Raw genomic sequence first — 22,536 nt, forward strand, 5'->3', positions numbered from 1 at the left:
TCAATCCAATTTGACAAACATTACAGAGTACCAATAACTGACAGGAAATAATTCAACTTTTTTTTCTTTACCAAAGTAATGTTGTGGACGTAATGAATCAAAATATTGGTTGCAATCCCCTGAATTATAACATATTATTTATCAATAGATAGTACAATACTATAGGAAATTAAATGTGTTTTAGTTATTTCTGAATTATTTACTTCAGGGCATATATCAAGAGTTTTACAAAGAGGAAAGCAGTGGTGATGGTGGCAGTCTTTATCAGCTTCGTAACCTAATCAACAGAAGAAATGTATCAGGAGCTGAACAAGTGACCAAAGACTTAAGGTAATAGTAAATTGTCTTCATTGAAGTTTTAGTGTTTGAAAAAGAATGACATTCCACATTTATTGTATTAAAGTGGCCCCCTTTCTACAATGAATAATCCAAAAGGTCCATGGGCTGCATTGCTCACCTGAGTCACCTTGACCATTTTAAAAGATTTCCCCTCTATATTATATTCGCATTTAAAACTTTAATAATATGCAGACATGTATCAGTAATGAAAAATTTCTTGTTGTATGTACATATCATGGATTATCCCAAATGCTCTTTTAAAAATATGAATCACTGCATTGTTTAGGTCACACGTGACATACATCATGGATGTAATGAGTGGATATGTGGTTGCAGCATTTATGAGTTTACACAACATGAATGATTTAGACGACAAACCAGCAAACCTCCCACTATTTTCCCTCATGAATGAAAATCAAAAGAAGGACTGGCTATATGATCAAGCTGAAATTGTGATGGATAGTTTAGGAATCAAGGATACAAGCTACATAGAAGTGCTGCGTGACAATGTTAAGCATTTAGATATAGACTGTCAAAAAGTTGGTGAAATGAAAGACGTGAATGGGTTTAAGTGTGCACTATGTGAGAAACACTATCTAACTGAGGGTCACTTTAGGAATCATCTCAAGAAGAAGCATCGGTGGCAGTTTCATGAGTGCGTACCACCAAAAAGCTCTGACAGTGTTGTTTCTAGTTTCATGAGGATGGCCCTATTGCTTCATGACACTTGTGATGCATATCGAATGGGGGATGGTGAACGTTGCTTTCGTAATGCAAAATTTGAATGGCTCTACGCAGGTGCGCTTGGACATACCAAATATAAATTATGGTTATGGAGGTATATTGCATACATAGCTGCCATTCTTAGCCCAATAGATAGTTTCGAGTACAAGTGGAACATTTGTCAGAATTTGATGGGAGGAGTTGACCAAAATGTACCTAATGATAATTGTGTGGAACTCCAGATTAAAAAGATAAAAACTCAGCTCAATACACAGGGCGCTAATAAGTCATTTAATTCAGCCAAAGTGGTGACAATGTCTACGCAAGTAATTGATACGATGAAGCAAAAACTTATGCAAGTAAACAATACAGTGAAGGCTGGAAGGAAGAGACCAGAGATTGACAAATCCAGGGACATCAGCCGAATTGCAGAGTGTGTGCTAAAAGATGGACATCGTGTTGTCACAGATTGGCCATCGCTCAGTCAAGCCAAAGAACCGCTTTCCAAACTTGATCCAAAGGCTATGCAACAGTGGATGCAGTTTCAGAAGAGAATTCCTTCCAAATTACTACACTAGAACATGGACAGTGAAAATGTAGTCTATGTAATCGTAGTAGGTCTTTGTTAGGCCTCGCCTAATGACAGGTGCCCTATAGGTATCATTTTATGTCAATGAAGTTGTTTCTTTGAAAAGAATTTCGTGAACTTTACACTTGATTTCACAGAGGAAGGCCTGATTTATCAGATTTGTCATTGAATACATAGTTATGGGAGTCGGAATTGTTTTGTGAAATCAGTAAGATAATGATAGCATCTTGTTTGATATGCAGTATCTTTGAGACTAGAATTTTTTTTAGGGTGGATGTACCAATTCAACTACCAGACCAGATACATGTAGTTCAGTGGTACAGCACCAGATGGTTAATATTCATTGTAGGTCTCTTTCTCACTTGGCAGTTTTCTGTTAAATATGAGAAAGTATTTAAGCTTGTTACAATTATCGGTATCAATGGCCATTTTCACAAAAAAATCTTTGGAGTAATAAAATTTGACTCTGCCTTAAACTCAACTGTTTAAGAATGCCAGTTTTATTACCTATGTATATAATTAGGTTTGCTCTTTCAGAAATATACCAGTACGTAAACGATATTAGAATTAGTGTTTTAATGTATTCAATGTAAAACGAAGGGATAATCAGCAATTTTGAAGGATTTAAATCAATTGAAAATAATATCTATTGTTAAATAATGATGAAATTGAAGTAGAATATATTTTCATGTCTGGTAAATGATTAGAAGCTAGTCTTTATGCACTTCAGACTTCAAAGTTATCTGCCCTTTGTAAAAATTAGAAAAATAGAATTTTCTACAGATATGTGTGGTAAATGATTAATTTTATTTCATGTTTTCATAGAGAAAGTGTATGATTCAATTTGTGCAATCATTCAAACATACTGAACATGCTGAATGAAACTGAAATCTTGAAAGCAATTTCACATTTTATTTATTTCTGTTAAGGTAGTTCCAACTTTGTGTGATGGTTGAAAATGAAAAAAAAAATCCATAACAAGAGTTTACCAATTTTTTTTTATCCATTCAATTAAATTTCTCTGAAAGAAATATCTCCATCATGTGTAAAGTTTCATTTGATAAAATATTTTTTCAAAAACCTATGATCGATGACATCTCATGAAGATCGATCTACCTTAATTTATGTACATGTGTTGACTTTTATAACGGGTGTGTATGTGTGTGAAACAACAACGTTGAATGTTTGGTTAAAAATAACACAATATCTAAGTGCATGGGAGCAACTTCAAAATCTGAGAAAAATTTTACATTACATAATAATACCCACCCCCATAGAATTCAATGCCATAAATATTTATCTAAATTTGATTTTCCTCATTCTTATATATAAAAAGAAACATTTCCAATAACAACAATGCAAGATGCAATTTTTGATAATATCTGTATGAAATTTTTAGACCTACTACGCCTGGAAATCAAAGAAATCCAGGCGTACAAGAGTTCTACGTAGTTTTGACAATACGGTTAAATTTGAGACGTACACGTATTTTGACAAAAATACGTCTCCTTAACCCAAGGCGTATTTTTCAAACTCCAGGTGGATTTTGGAACTTTGTTCATTCTAAATAGGGAATTCAGAGACTTAGACTTTTCAAGAGGCATATTTTTTTGTTAAAAGAACTTAGTCAATTTCATGAGACGTATTATTATAAATCCAGATGGATTTTCTAACTTTGTAACTTTTTTTGAAATTGAAGCTATTCTCTTTTTTTGGTATGATTCTGTTAAATTCCCAACTTCAAGCAAATGTCTCAGTCCCTTGATACCAAAACCTTAACCAAAAAAAACTTGACACAAGTAGCTACATGACATGAAATGCTTTTATCTTGGATATATACAAATTACAATGAGAGCCATTTCCTCTAGAATGTATTGAAGTTGTGAACATTGCACATACAAATCTTTTTTTTTTTTTTTTTTTTTTTTTTTATTTTCAAATTTTAATTCTCCCAACAGTTCATTGATAACAAATACTGACAAATTAAATACACATCTTTGATGTATTGCTGCATGAACATGTATTAAATCTTGATATAAAATTTGGTTTGTTACTGACTGTCTATGAAAACATATTAGGTTGATCACACTCCTGGACCCAATTGAACAAAAATTGGTCAAGTTTAACGGACAGTTAAAATCTAGTTATCACTATAAATGTAAGAGTTTTTTTTTTTTTTTTTTTTTCACATATATCAGTCTTTAATTCCAAAATACATTACTATTTCGGGGTAAAGTCTCCGCAGAGACCCCCTTATAATCTTTACCTAGGGTGCCAGGGGCCCCTTGGATTAGATGTATATAGGCATACATATACATATATATAAATTTATCATATAAATTTCTACATATAGAAAACACAAACATATATGCATACATACAAACACACACACATATAATATACTGTTATATAACAAAATTTATTAACATGTTATGGCAAAAAAGGTTCTTATTTTTACGGAAAAACCAACAACACAACAATATAATTATGTACATAAAGAACCTGAAACTGCCATATGCGGGGTTAACAATTCAAAAGTTCATATCACAACCCCCATGGCAGCACTATAGGAGGACAGGACCCCTCCTCATAGTGGGAACTTTTTGCAAAATACCAGTATATAAAAGGTTTATTACAAAATTTTATTTGATATAGAAATATAGTTGTTTGTAATCAATTCAAATTGTTCAAAATAAACTCACATTGTAACATAGTTAAAAATGTGCATAGACAGATATTTGTCAGGTTTCATATTATAAAAAGTCATACCTGCAAAGGTGTATAAATTACAATTTGTCTTTAATTGCTTTCATAACTTTAGCATATTTTTTATCCTGAATTTTTGTGTACACTTCTGTATAAAAATTCAATTTACTTTTTATGTGGTTACATATTTCTTGAGGTTTTTCGTCTTTGTTATCTAATCTACAATACATTTTATACTTGTATATTTTACAGGCAATAAGAGATATTATGCTATTCAAAAAGAGTGTCTTTTCATTGTTTTCATAGTAAAATCCTATCACAATTGTTTTCCACGATATATCAAATTTTAAAATTTGTTTAACAATGTCCCATATATGAGAAACATTTTTACATTTTAAGATAAGATGTTCATTGTTTTCTTTAGCATCTCTGCAAAAGACACAAAAATCATTTTCTACTATCTTCCATTTCTTCAGCAATTCTCTGTTACACAATAGATTATTTAATAATTTATAATTAAATTCTGATATACTTCTGTCTCTTATGGATAAGATTTTTTGTTCATAAATAGATTTCCAAGCCGTTTTTGTTATTTCAAAAACCTTTCCGTAATATGTTTGGTGTAATGGAGGTATAAATTTTTCATGACAAAGAATTTCGTAAATCAACTTTGAATTGATATCACACACTTTAACATGTCCTTTACATAATAAATCGTATGATGTACTCCCATGAAAAATGTTTTCGTATCGTATATTTGAATATTCATAACTTTTGAAGGTTTTTGTTATAACTGTTTTTATAATCATATATTCACACATCCAGTTTTTTTTACATATAAGTTTGTCATCAAACCATTCCAAAGGTTTTATGCCATTTTCATTTACAATATCATTCAAAAATTTAAAACCGCTCCTCAGCCAATTATGAAAAAATATTGGCTTGTTTTTGTACATAAAATTTTTATTACACCACAACGGTTCTTTCAATAATGCATTCAGATAAAATTGTTTTTTATTTTTTTTTACATTCGTTGAAAAATACAAGCATTTCCTTGTAGAATAGAGGAAAATGTTCCATTATTTGATAATCATTTGATTTCGTAATATTTGTTTTACATAGATATTCAAAATCAAAGTCTCTTTCTTTGCACAAACTATCTACAAAAAAGAATAGAGAGTTTCTCTCGCTTGAAATCCTGTTTATCCAAGATACTTTTATGGATTTTAATTTCAAAGATACATCGACAATTCCAATGCCTCCCTTTAGGACATTTCCAATCTGTGTATTTCTTTTAATTCTATCTCTTTTGTTCCATATATAGTTATATAACAAACTTTGAAATTTCTTAATTACTTCTTCATTTGGAAAGCTCAGAACTGATCCAACATATATAATCTTTGATATTGCTAGGCTATTGATGACACAAACTTTACCAAAAATGGTTAGTTTTCTTTTTTTCCATGATTCAAACAGTTTTTCTAAGTCATCTACAATTTTTGTCCAATTGTTTTTATAACATATTTCTTTGTTGTGTCCTATATAAATTCCAAGAGTTTTTATGCTATCATTGTTTACGTTAACATTTCTAATTTGTTTATAATGATATTTGTGAGGACCCGTTAATATACATTCTGTTTTTGACATATTTAAATACATACCCGAAACATTGCTGAATTTTGCTATGACTTTTAAAGAATGTTCTAGAGAGGTTTCATCTTTAAGAGGAAGAGTACAATCATCTGCATGTTGTATAATCTTAATACTGTTAGTCATTCCTGGTTTTTGAAATCCATTAATATTTGAATTCGATCTAATATTTACCGCTAATATTTCTATAACAAAAAGAAATAATATTGCAGAGATGGGACATCCTTGTCTTATACCTCTCTGCATATTGCATGTTTTGGACATCCATCCATTATTTTTTATTTTAAATATAGGTTTATTGTATAGTATGTTGACCCATTTGAGAAAGTTTTCGCCAAAGTTAAATTTTTTAAGAACTTTCGTCATGAAGTTCCATTCCACAGAGTCGAACGCTTTTTGGAAATCAAGAAATAACATTATTGATTCTATATCATTTTCTTCACAATATTCAAAAATATCAATAATTAACCTTGCATTCAGAGCTATATTTCTCCCTTTTATATAAGCTGATTGATTAACATGTATTGCTTTATCCAACACTTTTTGTAGTCTATTAGCTAAAAGAAAAGCTATTATTTTATAATCAGTATTTGTAAGACTAATAGGCCTATAATTGTTAAGACTCTGCGGGTCTCCTTTTTTAAATAAGAGAGTAATTAAAGATAGTCTTTGTGAATATGTCATTGTATACTTTTGGAAGATCTCTTGAAGAGTGCAATAATAATGTTGTTTTATGTTTTCCCAGAAAGTTTGATAGAATTCACACGGTAATCCATCAGATCCGGGTGATTTATTTTTTTTCATAATGAATACTGTTTCTGTACATTCTGATAGTGAGGGAAGGGTGTCTAATTCATTTTTTTCTTCATCATTTAGACTATATTCTAATTGTATATTACTTAAATATTCATTCACTTTATTATCATTTTCATTATTTGATGTATACAATTTTTCATAAAAATTGCATGTAGAATCTAATATTTCATCTTCATCAAAAACTGTACCTTTTTCATTTTTTAATGATTTTATCACATTTGATATTTGTCGTCTCTTTTCTAAATTTAAAAAATAAGAGGTATTTCTTTCTCCCTCTTCAATCCATTTTCCCCTTGATCTTACCTGTGCACCTTTTGCCTTTTTGTTTATTAATTCTGTCAATTCATTTTCTAATTTTCTTTTTCTATTCATATCTATTTTTTCATATGGCAAGTCTTCTATCTTACTTATTTCTCCTTGAATAGAATTTATTTTGTTTTTGTAAGATTTAGATATATTTTTCGATAAATTTATACATTTTGTTTTTATATTCCTTTTCAAATTTTCCCATGAATCTAGTGCATTTTCTTTATCGAAATTATAGTTTTTCAGGAATGTATTCATTTCGTTCATGAAGGTTTCATTTTCAATTAAAGATGTGTTAAATTTCCAGTATCCTGGACCTCTAAGGTTTTCATTTACAATCAAAGAAAAAATTAAACACTTATGATCAGACATCCTAGTACCGTTTGAGTGTGAACCAGGAATGTTTTGAAGCCTTATATTTTCACATTGAAAACAAAATGTATCGGATAGTAAAATATAATCTATTCTACTTGTTGGGATATTTACTCCGTTACACCATGAATATCCTTTTTTTCCGCTTTTCATAGTTTTCCACATGTCGTGTAAATCGAGCTTGTTCAGTAGTTGTTTTAAAATTATAACACTTTTATCTGATTCATTTTCTGTTGAGCAATTAAGGTCACCACATATCAATAGATTATCAAAATTTGCTGTATATTTACTAATCCATTCTTTAGCCCGTTTAAAAAAATCACATCTATAATTGATATCGTTTGGAGCATATAAATTAACTAATGTAATAATTTTTTCATCATATGCTATGTTAACCATGAGTTTCCTGCCTTCATTAGATTTATGTATATTTAGTATTTTGAAATTCAAATCTTTATTAAATAATATTGAAACTCCTCTACTGAAAATTGAATCGGAAAAGCAATGTATTGATATACCTTTCCACCTTGCATCATAATTTAGTACATTTTTTTCAATATAGTGGGTTTCTTGCATAAATATTACATCAAAACAGCTATCATTAATCCAGGTATAAAATTTTATACGTTTTTCTGCAGTATTTAAACCCCTGCAGTTCACTGAAATAATATTTAACTTGTTCATGCGTATGACTGACTAGCGGTTTGTTTTTTTGTTTTTTTTTGTTTTGTTTTTTTTTGTTTGGTAGACTTAACTCTGTTTTTTGCCCTGCTTGTTTCTTGTTGATCTAGAGGAATTGTTGGTAGCTGAATTTTCGTCCGTACGCTGCAATTTGGCTGCCATGCCGTCGAGGATACGTCCAAGCTTATTTTCACCTGGCCAATGTTGCATTAGAGTATGAGATGTTCCGGTCACGTTCAGCCCGCTACCCCAATAAGTATCCCACGTCGATTCCACCAGAATATCGGATTTTCTGATTTTTTTTAAAGCACTTCTGAATTGTGAACAATGCTGTAGTTTAGATTCCAGTATTTCCCGCATAACGGAGTCTTTAGATGTAATCCAAGCATCAGATTCCAGGACCTGACCTCCTACACGTTTGGCATCTAAGGCGGTTTCAGCTTTACTTACGGCTTCTGCACGGTTAAGATCACCAGAACGTAAGGATTTGATGTGTTGGAAAGCATGTTCGGCTGAAGGATATGTTTGCCCAAAAACCTTTAACTCAGTAGGGAAGAAATTTGAAAGAGGGTTATCTTTTCCAGAGAAGCATACTATGTCCTCCTGGTGAGTGACATATGATCTGCATTTATCCGATCCCGGAAAGTGACTTGGTAGCTTGCATATTCTACAACTCTGCTCGAATTCGCAAGCATTTTTGTAATGGTCATCTGCCCAGCAGTTTGTGCACTGCTTCTTTCGTTCCCGTAGGGGTTGGCCTTTGTGAGATATGGTACAGCGTAAACCTGCACATGACGCAGAGCGTGGAAGGAATTTTCCATTCTCTAGAGGCGACATATACACAAAACGATTTCCATTTAATATTTCAGTCATTCTGTGGGTTTTAGGATGTCTGATTTTTTCATATTTGATATCACTTGTTAATTCTACTCCTAGACCTAAGCCTTTGAGCATCTTTTTAATACATGAATCTTCAACCGATAGAGGTATACCTTTAATTAGGACTCGAACAACTTTCTCATCAGGAGAGTCTGTACCCGCAGAGAATGGGTTCGTGTCATAAACCTGGATTGATCTGCTTCCAAGTGAGAATCCTTCAGTAACTAATTTCGATCTACTCTCCGCAGACTTTATGTAGATCCTCCACAGATCTCTATCTCTTTGTACACATATCACATCCGAGACTGTTGCGCTCGCGGCTTCTGCAATGTCAAAGTCGGTGAAATATTTACTTTTTGTTGTTTGAATGTCTCTGTTCCGCATATAAACTGGCTTAAGAGTTTGTGTCCACTCCATAATTTCGTTATCTTAGACACTATGAGACTCTGAAACGCCGTTCGAAAAACACAGGCACCGTGAGTAGATTGTGAACACCTATTCACGCTCAGCACAGGTGTAAATTCACAAAAACAGTCCAAAAACAAGATCACCTTGAGAAATTGTGTCAAGAGTCAAGAAATATATACACTATCTATCCAAACTCTGAGAAAATCGCATTAATTTCTCGAATTAAAGAGTGAAAATGACGGTCAAATTGACGGAGCAAAAAAAGTACGTCCGTACCTTAGCTCATCACGTGACTTCCTCCAGCACATACAAATCTTGATAGATAATAATTACCTGGTATGTCTATTTCAATGACTGAGAATTTTGACAGAAATTTAATTACAATACATAAAAAATAAATTTCATTTTTGAAATTACATGAGGGTATGAACTACAATGCTTCAAACATGTCAAACCGGCATTGCTTTTTCAAAAAATGAAATTCATTTCTACATTATATCAAATGTATCATCATCCTCATCATCAAACTCAAAATCTGTGTCATCTGACATACAAAAACTTTCATCACTTGAATCATCATCAGTTTTGTATAAATGAAATGGGTGCTGAAACTGTAAACAACACTTGTCTTCACAATCACATTTCTGTGAGCAAATATCACAACACAGATGCTTGATACCTTTTCCATTTGGAAGAGAATCGTATGACTGTAATATTTGAAGTCTACGGCATTTATCTTTATTCTCAATGTAATTTTTCATGTCAGAATCAAGTTTGTGTGTGTGTCTGCTGTTGTAAATAAGCAGATGCAAAGCTTGACAACCATCACGACCAGCACGCCCAAGCTGTTGAACGAAACTGTCCATATCTTTAGGTGGACCATAATGTACAACATTGTTGATGCCTTTATAATTCACCCCCATACCTGCTGCACTTGTAGCAATTAAGACTCGTATTGTCCCTTTCTCATCATTCATGTCCTGTCTAATTTTTTCCTTCACTGTTTCAGATGTACAAGAATGAAACATATTGACATATTCCATAACAGACTTGTCCAACACCATCAGAAATGCAGTATATATGTCTGCACAAGTTTTTATACTTGAACAAAATACAAGTGTTCTGGTACAGTCCTTTTTCTCAAGAGACAAGTCCTTTAGTAACCAACCAAATGTCACTTCAATAGGCACAGTGTTTTTAATCTTTTCCAGAAATAATTTTATGTTTTCCCTATCTGGACTGTCAATAATGTCTACACAGTTGTTTAGAGCAAGTCGTTTCCTAATTAATTTTCTTGCTTCCTTACTAGCAGTGGCTGTGATCACTAGGGCAGGACAACTGATCAATGATCTTATCTCCCCGGTCCGTGAAAACCATTCCCTGAAAGCCTGGATATGCATTGTACTTTCTCCCCTGTGAACAAAAGTGAAATTAGAAATGAATTGAAAATGAAAGAGAAACTTGCATGTAAATTGTTGACAGAATTACAAATAATGAGAACAATTGTGTTTCACATGGGGAGGGGGGGGGGGTACTGGGGTGTAAAATAAGAAAAGAGCCACACAAGCCGATTATTATGGACCCATCCCTACCCATGGTATGTTGAAATTAACTATTTCAATAAAGGGCAATGAGACCTGGGACTAGTAAGTTGTTAGAATTTGTTTCCCATTCCCTTTAATTTGTTCAATAACCAAGATGCCCACGGGCCTTATTAGTTCACCTGTCAGTGATGAGTCATGATGACTGATCTGATCGAAATTAAAGTCATTTCTGACAGGGTTGGCAAAAAAGTGGTCATTGAGTATTGACCGTACTGGTGGTCAATACTGGTTAAAACCGGTCATTACTGGTTAATACTGGTCGATTGAAAATATTTGGTCATTATTGTCTGTGTTATTTATTTTAAATAAATAATGTAAAAATGACTGTTGAATTGGGGAAGATGTAAAAATTTCTGTAAGTATAAGTATTGTTTCATCAGTCTTCATTTTAACTGTTGAATAAGCATTTGAGGGGGTGGGTTGGTGATGTTTTCATAACAAAACCATGCACACTGGTCATCTCTTCTCCCAGCCTATGCTTATTTTAAACACCTGTCAACTCTGCTGTATGTATTATATCTTTATATCTACTGTACTAACTGCCTGTGTATATATATGTGTATGTAAATCCAATGAGCCATATGGCTCACGGAAATAAAGAAACTGGTTAAACCGGGGGCGGTTTTAACCGCCCAACCCTAATTTCTGATAATTTGCATGTTAGCCATTTTGAAAAATGTTCTTAACTAATATGCTTTAAAACTAGAGACAAGTAATGACCATGCATAACTAATTAACTTTAGATATATACTAAGTACATCATATCAAATTAGAATAATACATGGCCAAATCTGTATCACACTTCATAGCAACCCGAGACTCCAATATCAGCCCGAGGGCCGTAGTGATAAAGTAGGTGTGCCTATGTTCATATCAGTGATGCAGAAATCCTGAATTATATAATAAATGTATGATAAAGAGTTAAAATGTGTATGCAAGGTACTAAGCAATATGCTATTAATAAAGTAAAATTTCAATCTGCTAAGCAGGAAATTCCCACCGAAGTGCTGGTATATGGTACTGGTATATGGATTTAAGTATTCTTTCGCCATTTTCATGGTATTTGTGCAAATTATGTTGCACTAGGAGCAAAAAATAAAAATCCACATAGCACATTTTTGACATGTTGCCTAGAAAGTACAATATGTATGTGTACAAGAACCAAAATTTTTTTTTGTATAAGCATTCCTATAAAAAAAGTTATGCCACGTCAAATTTTAGTAAACTTATGCAAAGATAATGTTCATGGCCAAATTTCTTATTGGTTTGGACTATGTACCAGAAAGAAGTAAATTAAAAAGAAAATTTTGTGGTTTTCTTTGAAAACAAAAAAAAATTTCATATAAATGTCATACTAATATTTTTGCCCAATTTGTCTCCAATCTTTTAGGTTTATTTACATTTACAAATACTCATACGACCTATATGATTATCATGTGAAAATGACATTGAATATTCCTAAATTCAAATTAATCTATCATAATATTCAGTATGTCTTCATTTCATTCTTCATAAATTTTGAAAATACATAGATATTTTTGTTGCGGACACTACAGGTCATCATACATTACATATCCAATATATTGTCATTTATTTTAAAATCAATGTTGATAAATGTTTCTTTCTCGACTAATTCACATGTCATAGTATCAACTCTGGAAAATTAGACATCAAAGGTTGTAGAATGGGTTTTATTTTAAATGGAATTACCATATAACATTGACCATTAATTTTCCCTCATTATATATTGTTATGCAGTTTCAAAAAATATTGATGGTGTCACAGATGTTCATTCTATTAAACATGTTCTAAGGAATGATTTTATAGATTAAATTTCATAAATTAAAGAATACTGATGACTCTTGTTTTCTTTCAAATTTTATATTGTTGCGGACACTACAAATATACTAAAGTATTTCTGATTGAATCCATCTTTGATTTGATTGAAGTAAATTTAAAACCTTAACCTCCAACTTGTTTTCTTGAAAAAATCTATGAAATCAAAAAGCTGTTGCGGACTCTACAGGGTTGCGGACACTACAAAACACAATATATCTGTCATAAAACTTAGCAATACTGAGCTAGAGTCTGTTTCTTTGGTAGACACATTAATAACTGTATTGCCTCTTACCAGTAAGAGTATAGAAGTTTAATTCATCAGGCATTCCAAAATATGCACATGTTGCGGACACTACAGAATGTTTGAGACATTTTTATGCCAGTTAGAGAAAAATGCGTATTAATTTTTTTCTGGCTTTGAATAATCCACTCAAACTCAAACTTTTTTATAATGTTTCATTTAGTATTCAACTCAATTTTCAATGCAAAACAAAAGTTGAAATAATGAATTAACATGTAGTTTTTTTTCCTTGTAAGTTTAAACATTGGAATTTTATACAATTGCATGACGTACGGGCATTTTCACATATTTAAACATTATTTCGCTAATATTTTTTCGATTTACATACAGTAAATTGCACGTAAAAGTGGAATAATTTCTCACTGATCTGGTTTCTATTACCAAAAGCCTCTTCTATAAATCTCTTTGAACAAAAACTTGAAAATAAAGCCATTTTTGAGCTGCAACAGAATAACACACAAAATATCCCTTTTTTCAGTTGTATATCTTGAATATTTTTTTTAAATAGAACATGGGACTTTTATATATCATTGGATTTGTTAAAGGTACCATTTGGTCAATATTTGGTCATATTTCAGGGCCGTAAATTAACCTTCAATTTGGAGGAGGCAGGAAATTAGGCGAGGGTCTGGGGGCCGCCCAGGCCCCCAGACGCTGAGCACATGTTGTGCACACTGAACACGTTTCGTGCAAAATCCTTGATTCTAGGGCCTTCTAAGATGTTACTTGACTAACTCATTCTAAAAGAAAGATTTGGAATGCTTTTTAAGGGAGGTATCATGTTCTTAGTTATTGGAAACAACATAAATTCTAATGAACTTTAAATTTTTATTTTTTTTGGCTCAAAAGTTGGAGGAGGCAGCTGCCTCCTCCGCCTCCATGTAATTTACGGCCCTGTATTTGTTATGGGTTTAATCATATATATATATTGATGTAGAATGCATTATAACATGAGCAAGTATGAATTATCACCAATACTGTGAAAATCGCGTTTTGCATACGACCCTAATTTAACAAAATGCAGATGTGAATAACATTAATCTCAAGTTCGTTGTAGTGAATATGGGAAATTTCTTTCAACTGTAAGTAACAAAATAGTATAATCTATTTTGGTATATTTCCTATACTCTTTTTCATATGGAGTACATTGAACATAAAACGGGATATAACAACACATCTACACGTATAATTTACGTCATGCGGCTTATAAATGGGTAGTCCTTGGTGTCATAAACAGTATAACAGCAAACACATTTTTTTAATTTCGAAATATCACAATATTGAAATTTATTTTCTGTAAATAAGTAAATATACGGTTTACCTACCAATGAACAACAGTATGGGCTTCATCAACAACAAATAATCGGAAGGACTTGGATGATGACAACATATTCCGCCATTTGTCATTCTGTAAAACAGCTTCTGGTGAAGTGAAGAGAAATTGGTATTCACCAGCAAGGATCCCATCGTCCTCGTTCGCATCTTTACCAATGTAGGTTGCTGTAAATCCTTTTGATTTCAAAAAATCAGTCTGTTCCTTCATAATAGCAAGGAGGGGACTAACAATAAGTACGTGTGCAAGTTGTGGTTGGTACATACACTCGTAAAACAAAGGGAATGCCATGTAACAGAGTGATTTTCCACCACCAGTTCTCAGGGAAAGGAACACATCCCGATTATCTAAAAGACTACTAATTGCCTTTTCCTGTTGAGCACTTAGCTTTTCCACTTCAAAAACTTCTCCGACTTTCGTCAATAATGGCGCTTCCATACTTGATTGTTTTCCGAATATCATTTTGAAAGGTGTTACGTGATTGGTCGGGCTCTCCGAGTAAAGTTTACTCGGACGTGATTTGATTGGTTACCCCCGTCATGCATAATTAATGAGAAACGAGCAAAAATAGCATCAGACAACCACGGGTATGAGGGAGCGTGAGTGGACTCAAAACCGTGGTTTGCGACGATGAATTTACCTCAGAACCGGATTTTCCCCCTATATTCCATAGCCCTTGGAAGTAGTGATACATTTAATTAGTACTCAGGTGACCGATAAGGCCTGTGGGCCTTTTGTTTACAATGTAGAGATACAATGTATATGCAATGCTTATACTGAGCCTCCCTCCCCCAACAAAAAAAGGTTATATAAAGAAACCAAACGTACACTACTCAAAGCTGTTTGGAGCAGTTTTCACGACAATCAGGTAGATGTTAGATAATGCAATAAATTCTTTAGTTATCGATTTCAGGAAACACTTGGGGAAGTTATGTGTCCGGTAAAAGCACACTTGAGATTTGTGAGGGGCAACTCGTTTTGCTGTCATGTCTAAAAAGGATTGTCATCAAGTCAGCCATATATGGCCAACCGAATGGCGACAGATGTGGTGGGGGCAGAACGGATAGATCGTGTCGTCATAACGTCAAATTTATCGTGAAGAGAAGATGTAACAACAAGAATCTCTGTAGCTTCCAGGTGAGCAACGCAGAGCTTGGTGACCCCTGTCCAGGAATTAGGAAGTATGTCAAAATTGTTTATGAGTGCGTGTAGTGGTTTCTGTTACGTCAAGATCGAATACACTGTATATCATATGAATGTGAAAATAAAGATGTTCTTTTATCATTATCGCCTTGAAAAGATCTCTGTTGACGTTTTATTTTGACACAAAAACCTTATTGTTTTAAAAAACGATCCCTCATCTGCAAACAATGTCATTAGAATGAGAAAGGCATTATTGTCATTAATGCTGTCTGACGTGTTTCATACCGGTTGTTAGGCCGTTCATGGCACACTGATTTTGACTACGGATAACTCCGTTTATCTGATCAGGATATAGGGCGCACGTCGGGTGTAACCTGTCGACAGGGGATGCTTACTCCTCCTAGGCACCTGATTCCACCTCTGGTGTGTCCTGGGGAACGTGTTTGCCCAACTCTCTATTTTGCATTGCATATAGGAGTTATGATATTGATCAATGTTCGTTATCTTCACGTTTCACTTTCACATGTCAGTGGCGTAGCTTCCATTGAGGCAACCGAGGCAGCTGCCTCGGTAAAAAACAACAACACCTTTTACGTTGTTAAAATGTCGATAGCTTCCGGTAATATTCGAACCCAAGCTACGCCTTTGCATGTTTTAAGAAGTGTGATACTTAGTCTAGCAGATTAAAAATTATAAACAGTTTTAAAAAATACAAGATACATTATGTAAAAATCCAAGAGGGAAGAATTCAATTCAACATTTCTTTAGAGTGTGAGAAATATTGAGATTATACACTTAAAATTGATTTAGATAGTAATGTATACTTTAGAGATTTCATCAGGCGAATGAACAATACCTTCAGAATTATTTGAGAACATTGGAATGCTATGAGGCAAATATGTAAGAATTTATCAAATCATTTAGAATTGTTTTCGAATTATTTGAGAACATTCTTGAGATTGTCGAGAAATACAATTGCATTTGATCGAGATGAAATGATGAGACATATTTCTAACATTTTATCAGAGGAATAGAAATTCTTTTGGGTTAATAAGTATTAATGTTTCTCTGAGTGGTATTGTGTGGTAACATTGTGTTGAGAGAAAACCAAATACTCTTCTTCTTAGATGTCATTTAATAAATAGGCGCACTCTTCACATATCAAAACGAGATTGTAATTTCCAGCAAACGTTTTATGCATAATATGTACATCACTGCAAAATGCGGTCGTTTCATTAATATAACAGGTCATTACGTTATAAATAATTTTTACAATAAGGATCGAACTAAATCGAACAACAATATGAATTACCATATAAAAAAATTCATTTTGCATTTTCATGAAAAATATTTCATTTGGAAATCCTCATCTTAAATATTAGATATAGTATAGCATGCATTTATACTTGTTTAGAAAAGTGTATAAGAATGTCGCAGATTGAGGAATTTATCCGCCGAGAGAATTTTATATATAATATTAAATCATCACGATCATCGATATTCATCTGGTAAGTACCAGCTTACAAAACAACGATTCGAAAGTAATCATGAACGACAAACACCAGCATCAAATGTTTACAAAGAGCGGAAAATATATTAAAGTAAATAAACAATAGAAAAAATATATCATCGCGGTGCTAAATTATATGGTGAAAATAACGAACAATGATCCATCTCATAACTCCTATAAGCAATACAAAATAGAGAGTTTGGGCAGACACGGACCACTGAATATGCCAGAGGTGGGATCAGGTGCTAAGGAGGCGTAAGCATGGATAATACACATGTACATGTAAGTGTCTCATCCGTATCACAGTCACTCTTTACTTTACCTCCCTTGAACATCAGTTAATGAAATGCATAGAAAATGATTGATTTACATGTGTATTTGTACATTTAACCGTGGCTGGGCAGGTTTTTTCTTCTTTTTTCTTTTCTTTTTTGTAGAAATATTGCATTTAGTTCACTTTGACGGTGAATTCATACTTTGTATGTGTGCAATTAGACCTCGCTAGTACGTCAGATAATTATGGTATGTTCCCACGTTTCTGTTCAGTGTATTTCAGGAAATGTGAAACTGCATTTTCTTTGAGGACATTTATGTAATAAAAGATAGTCAGCTTACTATGTTTTAAAGATAGAAATATTTGGAACCAGGCGAGTCAGAAAGACAGACACCCTCTAACATGGCATTGTTTGTAGGAGATAGCATTACTTCCCAATGTAAAATAATTCACGTAGTATGTAATCTGCTTCTGGAATAGTATCATGAGGTATATATTACTATATAAGTATGTTTTTGGTTTTGGGTAAATTCTTAATATCCTCATTAAACCCAATGTATAAAAGTAAATTGGAGCTGAAAAATTGCCAAACACCTTTTATTCAGCTCTCAGGAATGTGTACTGATAATAAAATATATTTCTTTTTTTTAAAATTATTTTCACTTCAGAAAAAAAAAATCAAAGTCCATGAACCAACTTTTTTTTCATTGAAAAATGTTACATAGATTTTCTTAGGATCTTTAAATGATAGATTAGAGATTTAATAAGCTTAGAGGCATATGGTAAGTCACCCAAAGTCAATAAAAGCGTGCAATTGAGGGTTTCAAAATCATAGTTTATCGACCATTCAAAATATATATGGTAACATGCGTTTATTAATGGTAAATATCTGTTGAACACTCACCTCAAATTGTTTCAAGTTAAGTATGACAGATTTTTTTTTACAGTCGGTCAAAGTATGGTATATTTTTCGAGATTTTTCTCACATGTAACCTTCGTTACTGAGTCCTTGACATGATAATATGTAAGATAAACATTAATTTTCCATGTATTATTCCATAACTTGTATTGGAATTGACTGAGCATATATTTTTCTAATTTGCGAAAGACAATAAATACAGGTTTTCAAAGAAAATATTTAATCAACACAAGAAGAAATTATCTGCTGTAAAAGTCAGCAATAAGATTTTAAGAGCGCAAAATAAACGACTAGATATCACTTTCAATATCTTTGAAATGGCAAAAAATAAAATTGATTAACAAATATTCTCGAACAGTTCAATATGTATGAAACATGAAAACAAAAGACTAGCAATAAATATAGAACGATAGCTTTTTTGTATGTAAATGAAGTAGCGCTATAAATATGTAACGTATGTTTCAACACTTGCACAACAGTACATCCATGAAAATATTATGCCAAAACGATGTCACCATCAGTTATTCTTTACGATTGATGTTGCAAAATCATAACGACATCACTTAATTCAATGGAAATACCAATTTTAATAGAAATATAACGTAGACAAGCAAAAATTTTTACCAAATGTGTCTTTTCTTCTGAATTTATTAATTTGCAATAAATGTGCGATTAAAACAAAAGTGATAGATTGATGTTTCGCTATATAAATGCCCATGATTCTTATAGAAATAACAGACACATATTTTGAAACCTGGATTGCTCTTTGTTATAATAAACAATGAAAGTAACGTATGTTTCTTATTTTTCCTTTCATTACTATAAACACATCATTTCTATTCAAAAAATGGAAAGAATCATATGTACCCATTTCTAACAATCTGTTTACAATAATAATATAAAGAAAATGTTTAATTTCCCAACATTTTGATTAAATGTATACCAAATCTTATGTTTTTGTTGCTTATTTTGGAATACCTTTCCATAGAAACTGTCAGTATAATCCACCACGCGGTGTTATGAATGAATATTTAATGTGAACCTTAAGACATAGATGTCCCCTATTAATTTTGAGGTCAAAAGGACAACGGTTAAACTACTCTGGACATACGCTATTGTCCGTTGAGAAATCTTTCCTTGATAGACATCAAACTTGAAACACTGGTGCCCCTTATGAATAGATGACCCCTATTGGATTCCAAGTCACAAGGTCAAAGGTCATACAAAATTACTCAAATGACCAGTTGCTTATAAGTATTTTGAGAGACAAAACTTACATGTATCATTATGGTAGCCTTTGACCGGTAGTTAAACCTTTATTTTCACTGTCTATACAGACATTCTACCTTTTCAGTATTGCCACAAGGGGAGCATATAATATTATTTCTAAAACATTTTTTCATGGTTGTTCTTATGTTTTAATACATTTTTTTCATGGTAGTTATTCTGTACTTCTACTCTCACAAGCGCCATTTCTGAAAAAAATAAATAAAAAATTAAAAACAAGTAACGGAATTTGTGGTAACATATGTTACACTCAGATAAAATATTTTTGAATGATTTCTCTATAAGATTGCATAGAACAATCATCAGAGATTAGTCCCTTCATTTCTAAGATATATTATGAAAAGATGCTGAATTCTAGCAAATTGATAAATGTAGAGTTGCATAGTTACATGTATCATAAATAGGACAGGAGCAGAGGAAAACATGGCCTGTATTTCTTGCAGAGGATATCTGTATATGCTAGTGAATACGGGAACAATAACACATTTGTTTCTTCATAACATAGTTGATATTCAACAAACATATCATTAATGATGATATTTTGTCAATATGTAGTTCAATATTTGATGTCTAATCAAGCATTTCATTAAGTAGCATACATGTACGTTACTTTGAGTAACGTATGTTACCAGCATTCTACTCAATGTAATTCTTACACCAGAAGAATTTCGAGATATTTGGAATACGATATACATTCTTTGATATCAGAAGAACAAATTCAGACCAAAACATTTCATCTGCTTAATCAATATTGTATATCAAACATTGCAGTTGTTGTAACAGTACTTACCGTAAGAGAAAATTAATCCTAATTCTCAAAGTTTAACACGTATTGACTTTCAAACTCAAATGTTCATAGTAGACGTTCATGTCGTATACCACATCATGCAGAGAGAGAGCAAAAATACGCTGGAAATTGTTCTATCATTCCCTTTAATTAATTTCTCGGTAACGAATGTTACATCACGAATGTTACATCTTGACACGTTTGTCAAATTTCAGACCAACCAATGACTTCTGCAAAAGAAATGTTTATATTTTCATTCTCTGTACACTACGAGATTTTCATAAAAGGGGTAACATTTGCTCTGCAAATACGTTTTCATAAAAAAAAATTAGTGTATCGTATGTTACATTTCTAAAATCATAATTCAAAATTTTGAGAATATGATGACTTTTTCTCAATGCCACATCCAAATATCGCTTGATGAATATTTTCACACAGTTTTTGAATATTTTAGCGCCAAAATAGATCAAAAACATAATGATAATACGAAATCTTTGTCCATACATTGGGTGTTTAATTGACCCTATGATCACATAATATAATCTGGCGACATGGAGTAATATATACACCACTGCTTAGAATCATACGCAAAAGGTGTTAAACTTTTATTGAATGAAAATTTAGGAAATACAAATGATATTAACGCAAAGAAAATTTAAAAACACGCTCTCAGATTTTTATATTTGCTTGTTCAATTTTAAAAATTGAGTCGGCGACAGTCACGTACGTTACAAAATTAGGGTATCTACGCTTCCTACCAAGTTTATAAGTAAAGGGGAAATAAAAAGTATACCATGCCTAGGGAGGCTATGGGTCCATGAATGTATAGCACACAAAATATATGATTTGGTATAGCTTATTTTCTAATAAAGTGCCGACGACATCGATTGCACGCTTTTATTGACTTTGAGTGAGTATGTTTTTGAATAATTTTATTGTGTTATATAATGCTCTAAAAATAACATAAATGTCACCCTTGAAACGAGTTAGAAAATACATTGATGAAATTAGTATTACGTTCGTAGCCTGTCGTGTCCGAAAATGAAGAAAAATATGATGCCTCTTATGACGAGAATTTATTTACCGTATCACGTGTTGTTTGCAAATTTCATGTCGTTATTAACTCAGTAAATGAATACCAAGCCAGTTGTGGGTGTGTTACTTATTTTATTTTTCAAACGATTCCCATGGTTACTTTTGGAGTCCGATTCGTTACGAACATAAATCACCTGGTTTCTACTACGATTGAGATCCACATAATGTATTTCGATTTCTATTTTGTTACGTCACCGATGCTGAACTCCCTATGTGTAATTGAACTTGCCCACATATTTGCATGGTGGGATAGCGATGGCGGTAAATACAATGTCCACAAAACGATGCTTTCGTGACCAACATGATTCATCGTTAACTGATGCAGAAAAATTCGTAAGTACTGTTTATTTTACACTTATGCATATTAGAAAATACATAAATGAGTTATTTGCGATATATTCTTACTCAGGTTTGTCAACTTCGAGAATTTTAACCCCGGGTTCTTGTCTGTTGGTCGACTTTATATTGAGACCCCGAGAGTTGTTTGTCGTGTCTGACGTAACGAACGTACGGAAACATTATTCTAAAAGTTGAAATTTGCATTTCTGGCACTCAGGGTAATTTTTAGCTTATAAATGTTCGATTTAAAAAAGAAAACTGATTGGTTATTATGAATTCATTTAACAAACTGTAAATTTTCTATGGATGATGTTCGTATAAACGGACACATGATACTGGGCTGTTTTGTTGTCTTTTTACGAACATAATATTGTTTTTTCTAGAATAGTTTTTACCTGAATTATTGAAGTGATAATAAGTAGATAAATTTAAGGGGTTCATTGATTACCAAGTCTTCCTCCTGGGTTAACTTGAAGGTGAAAAACAAGAGTATATATCCTTTTCACTTATGTGCGTAAAAAGACACTGAAAATATTGTATCCAAAGTTAACAACATAAAACTTCAGTTAAGTAGTGTTCTATAAGGGTAAAAACAATACATATGCCATAAACAGAATGATAAAGTTGAATATTTCT

At 32.5% G+C, this 22,536-nt stretch overlaps 2 protein-coding genes and 1 long non-coding RNA gene across 3 annotated transcripts; 1 reads left to right on the forward strand and 2 right to left on the reverse strand.

Moving 5' to 3' along the window:
* Positions 1–187: 187 nt before the first annotated feature.
* LOC125674866 (uncharacterized) lies at positions 188–8,902 on the forward strand (the record flags this gene model as incomplete). The annotated part of the gene is made up of 2 exons (XM_048912227.2): positions 188–330; positions 626–8,902. Coding segments are annotated over 2 exons (1,158 nt in total), but the record flags the coding sequence as incomplete, so codon positions are not given.
* Positions 8,903–9,953: 1,051 nt separating this feature from the next.
* LOC125674863 (ATP-dependent DNA helicase RecQ-like) lies at positions 9,954–15,126 on the reverse strand. Its single transcript, XM_048912222.2, has 2 exons — positions 14,539–15,126; positions 9,954–10,882 (listed from the first exon to the last, which is right to left on the reverse strand). Exons 1-2 carry the CDS (start codon positions 15,006–15,008, stop codon positions 9,958–9,960), a joined length of 1,395 nt encoding a protein of 464 aa, XP_048768179.2. The 5' UTR covers positions 15,009–15,126; the 3' UTR covers positions 9,954–9,957.
* A 4,063-nt stretch (positions 15,127–19,189) lies between these two features.
* On the reverse strand, positions 19,190–21,337 carry LOC130052694 (uncharacterized). The gene is made up of 2 exons (XR_008801078.1): positions 20,470–21,337; positions 19,190–19,867 (listed from the first exon to the last, which is right to left on the reverse strand). It is a non-coding gene; the product is annotated as an uncharacterized LOC130052694 (long non-coding RNA).
* Positions 21,338–22,536: the final 1,199 nt, after the last annotated feature.

The sequence above is a fragment of the Ostrea edulis genome, chromosome 3 (assembly GCF_947568905.1).
Source record: "Ostrea edulis chromosome 3, xbOstEdul1.1, whole genome shotgun sequence".
NCBI lineage: Eukaryota > Metazoa > Mollusca > Bivalvia > Ostreida > Ostreidae > Ostrea > Ostrea edulis.

What these genes read in the sequence shown, in the direction of transcription:
- LOC125674863 (XM_048912222.2), bottom strand. Translation starts at nt 15,008, where the DNA reads ATGATATTCGGAAAACAATCAAGTATGGAAGCGCCATTATTGACGAAA. An exon ending in GCCCATACTGTTGTTCATTG is followed by an intron (nt 10,883 to 14,538) that starts GTAGGTAAACCG and finishes TTTTGTTCACAG; the next exon opens with GGGAGAAAGTACAATGCATA.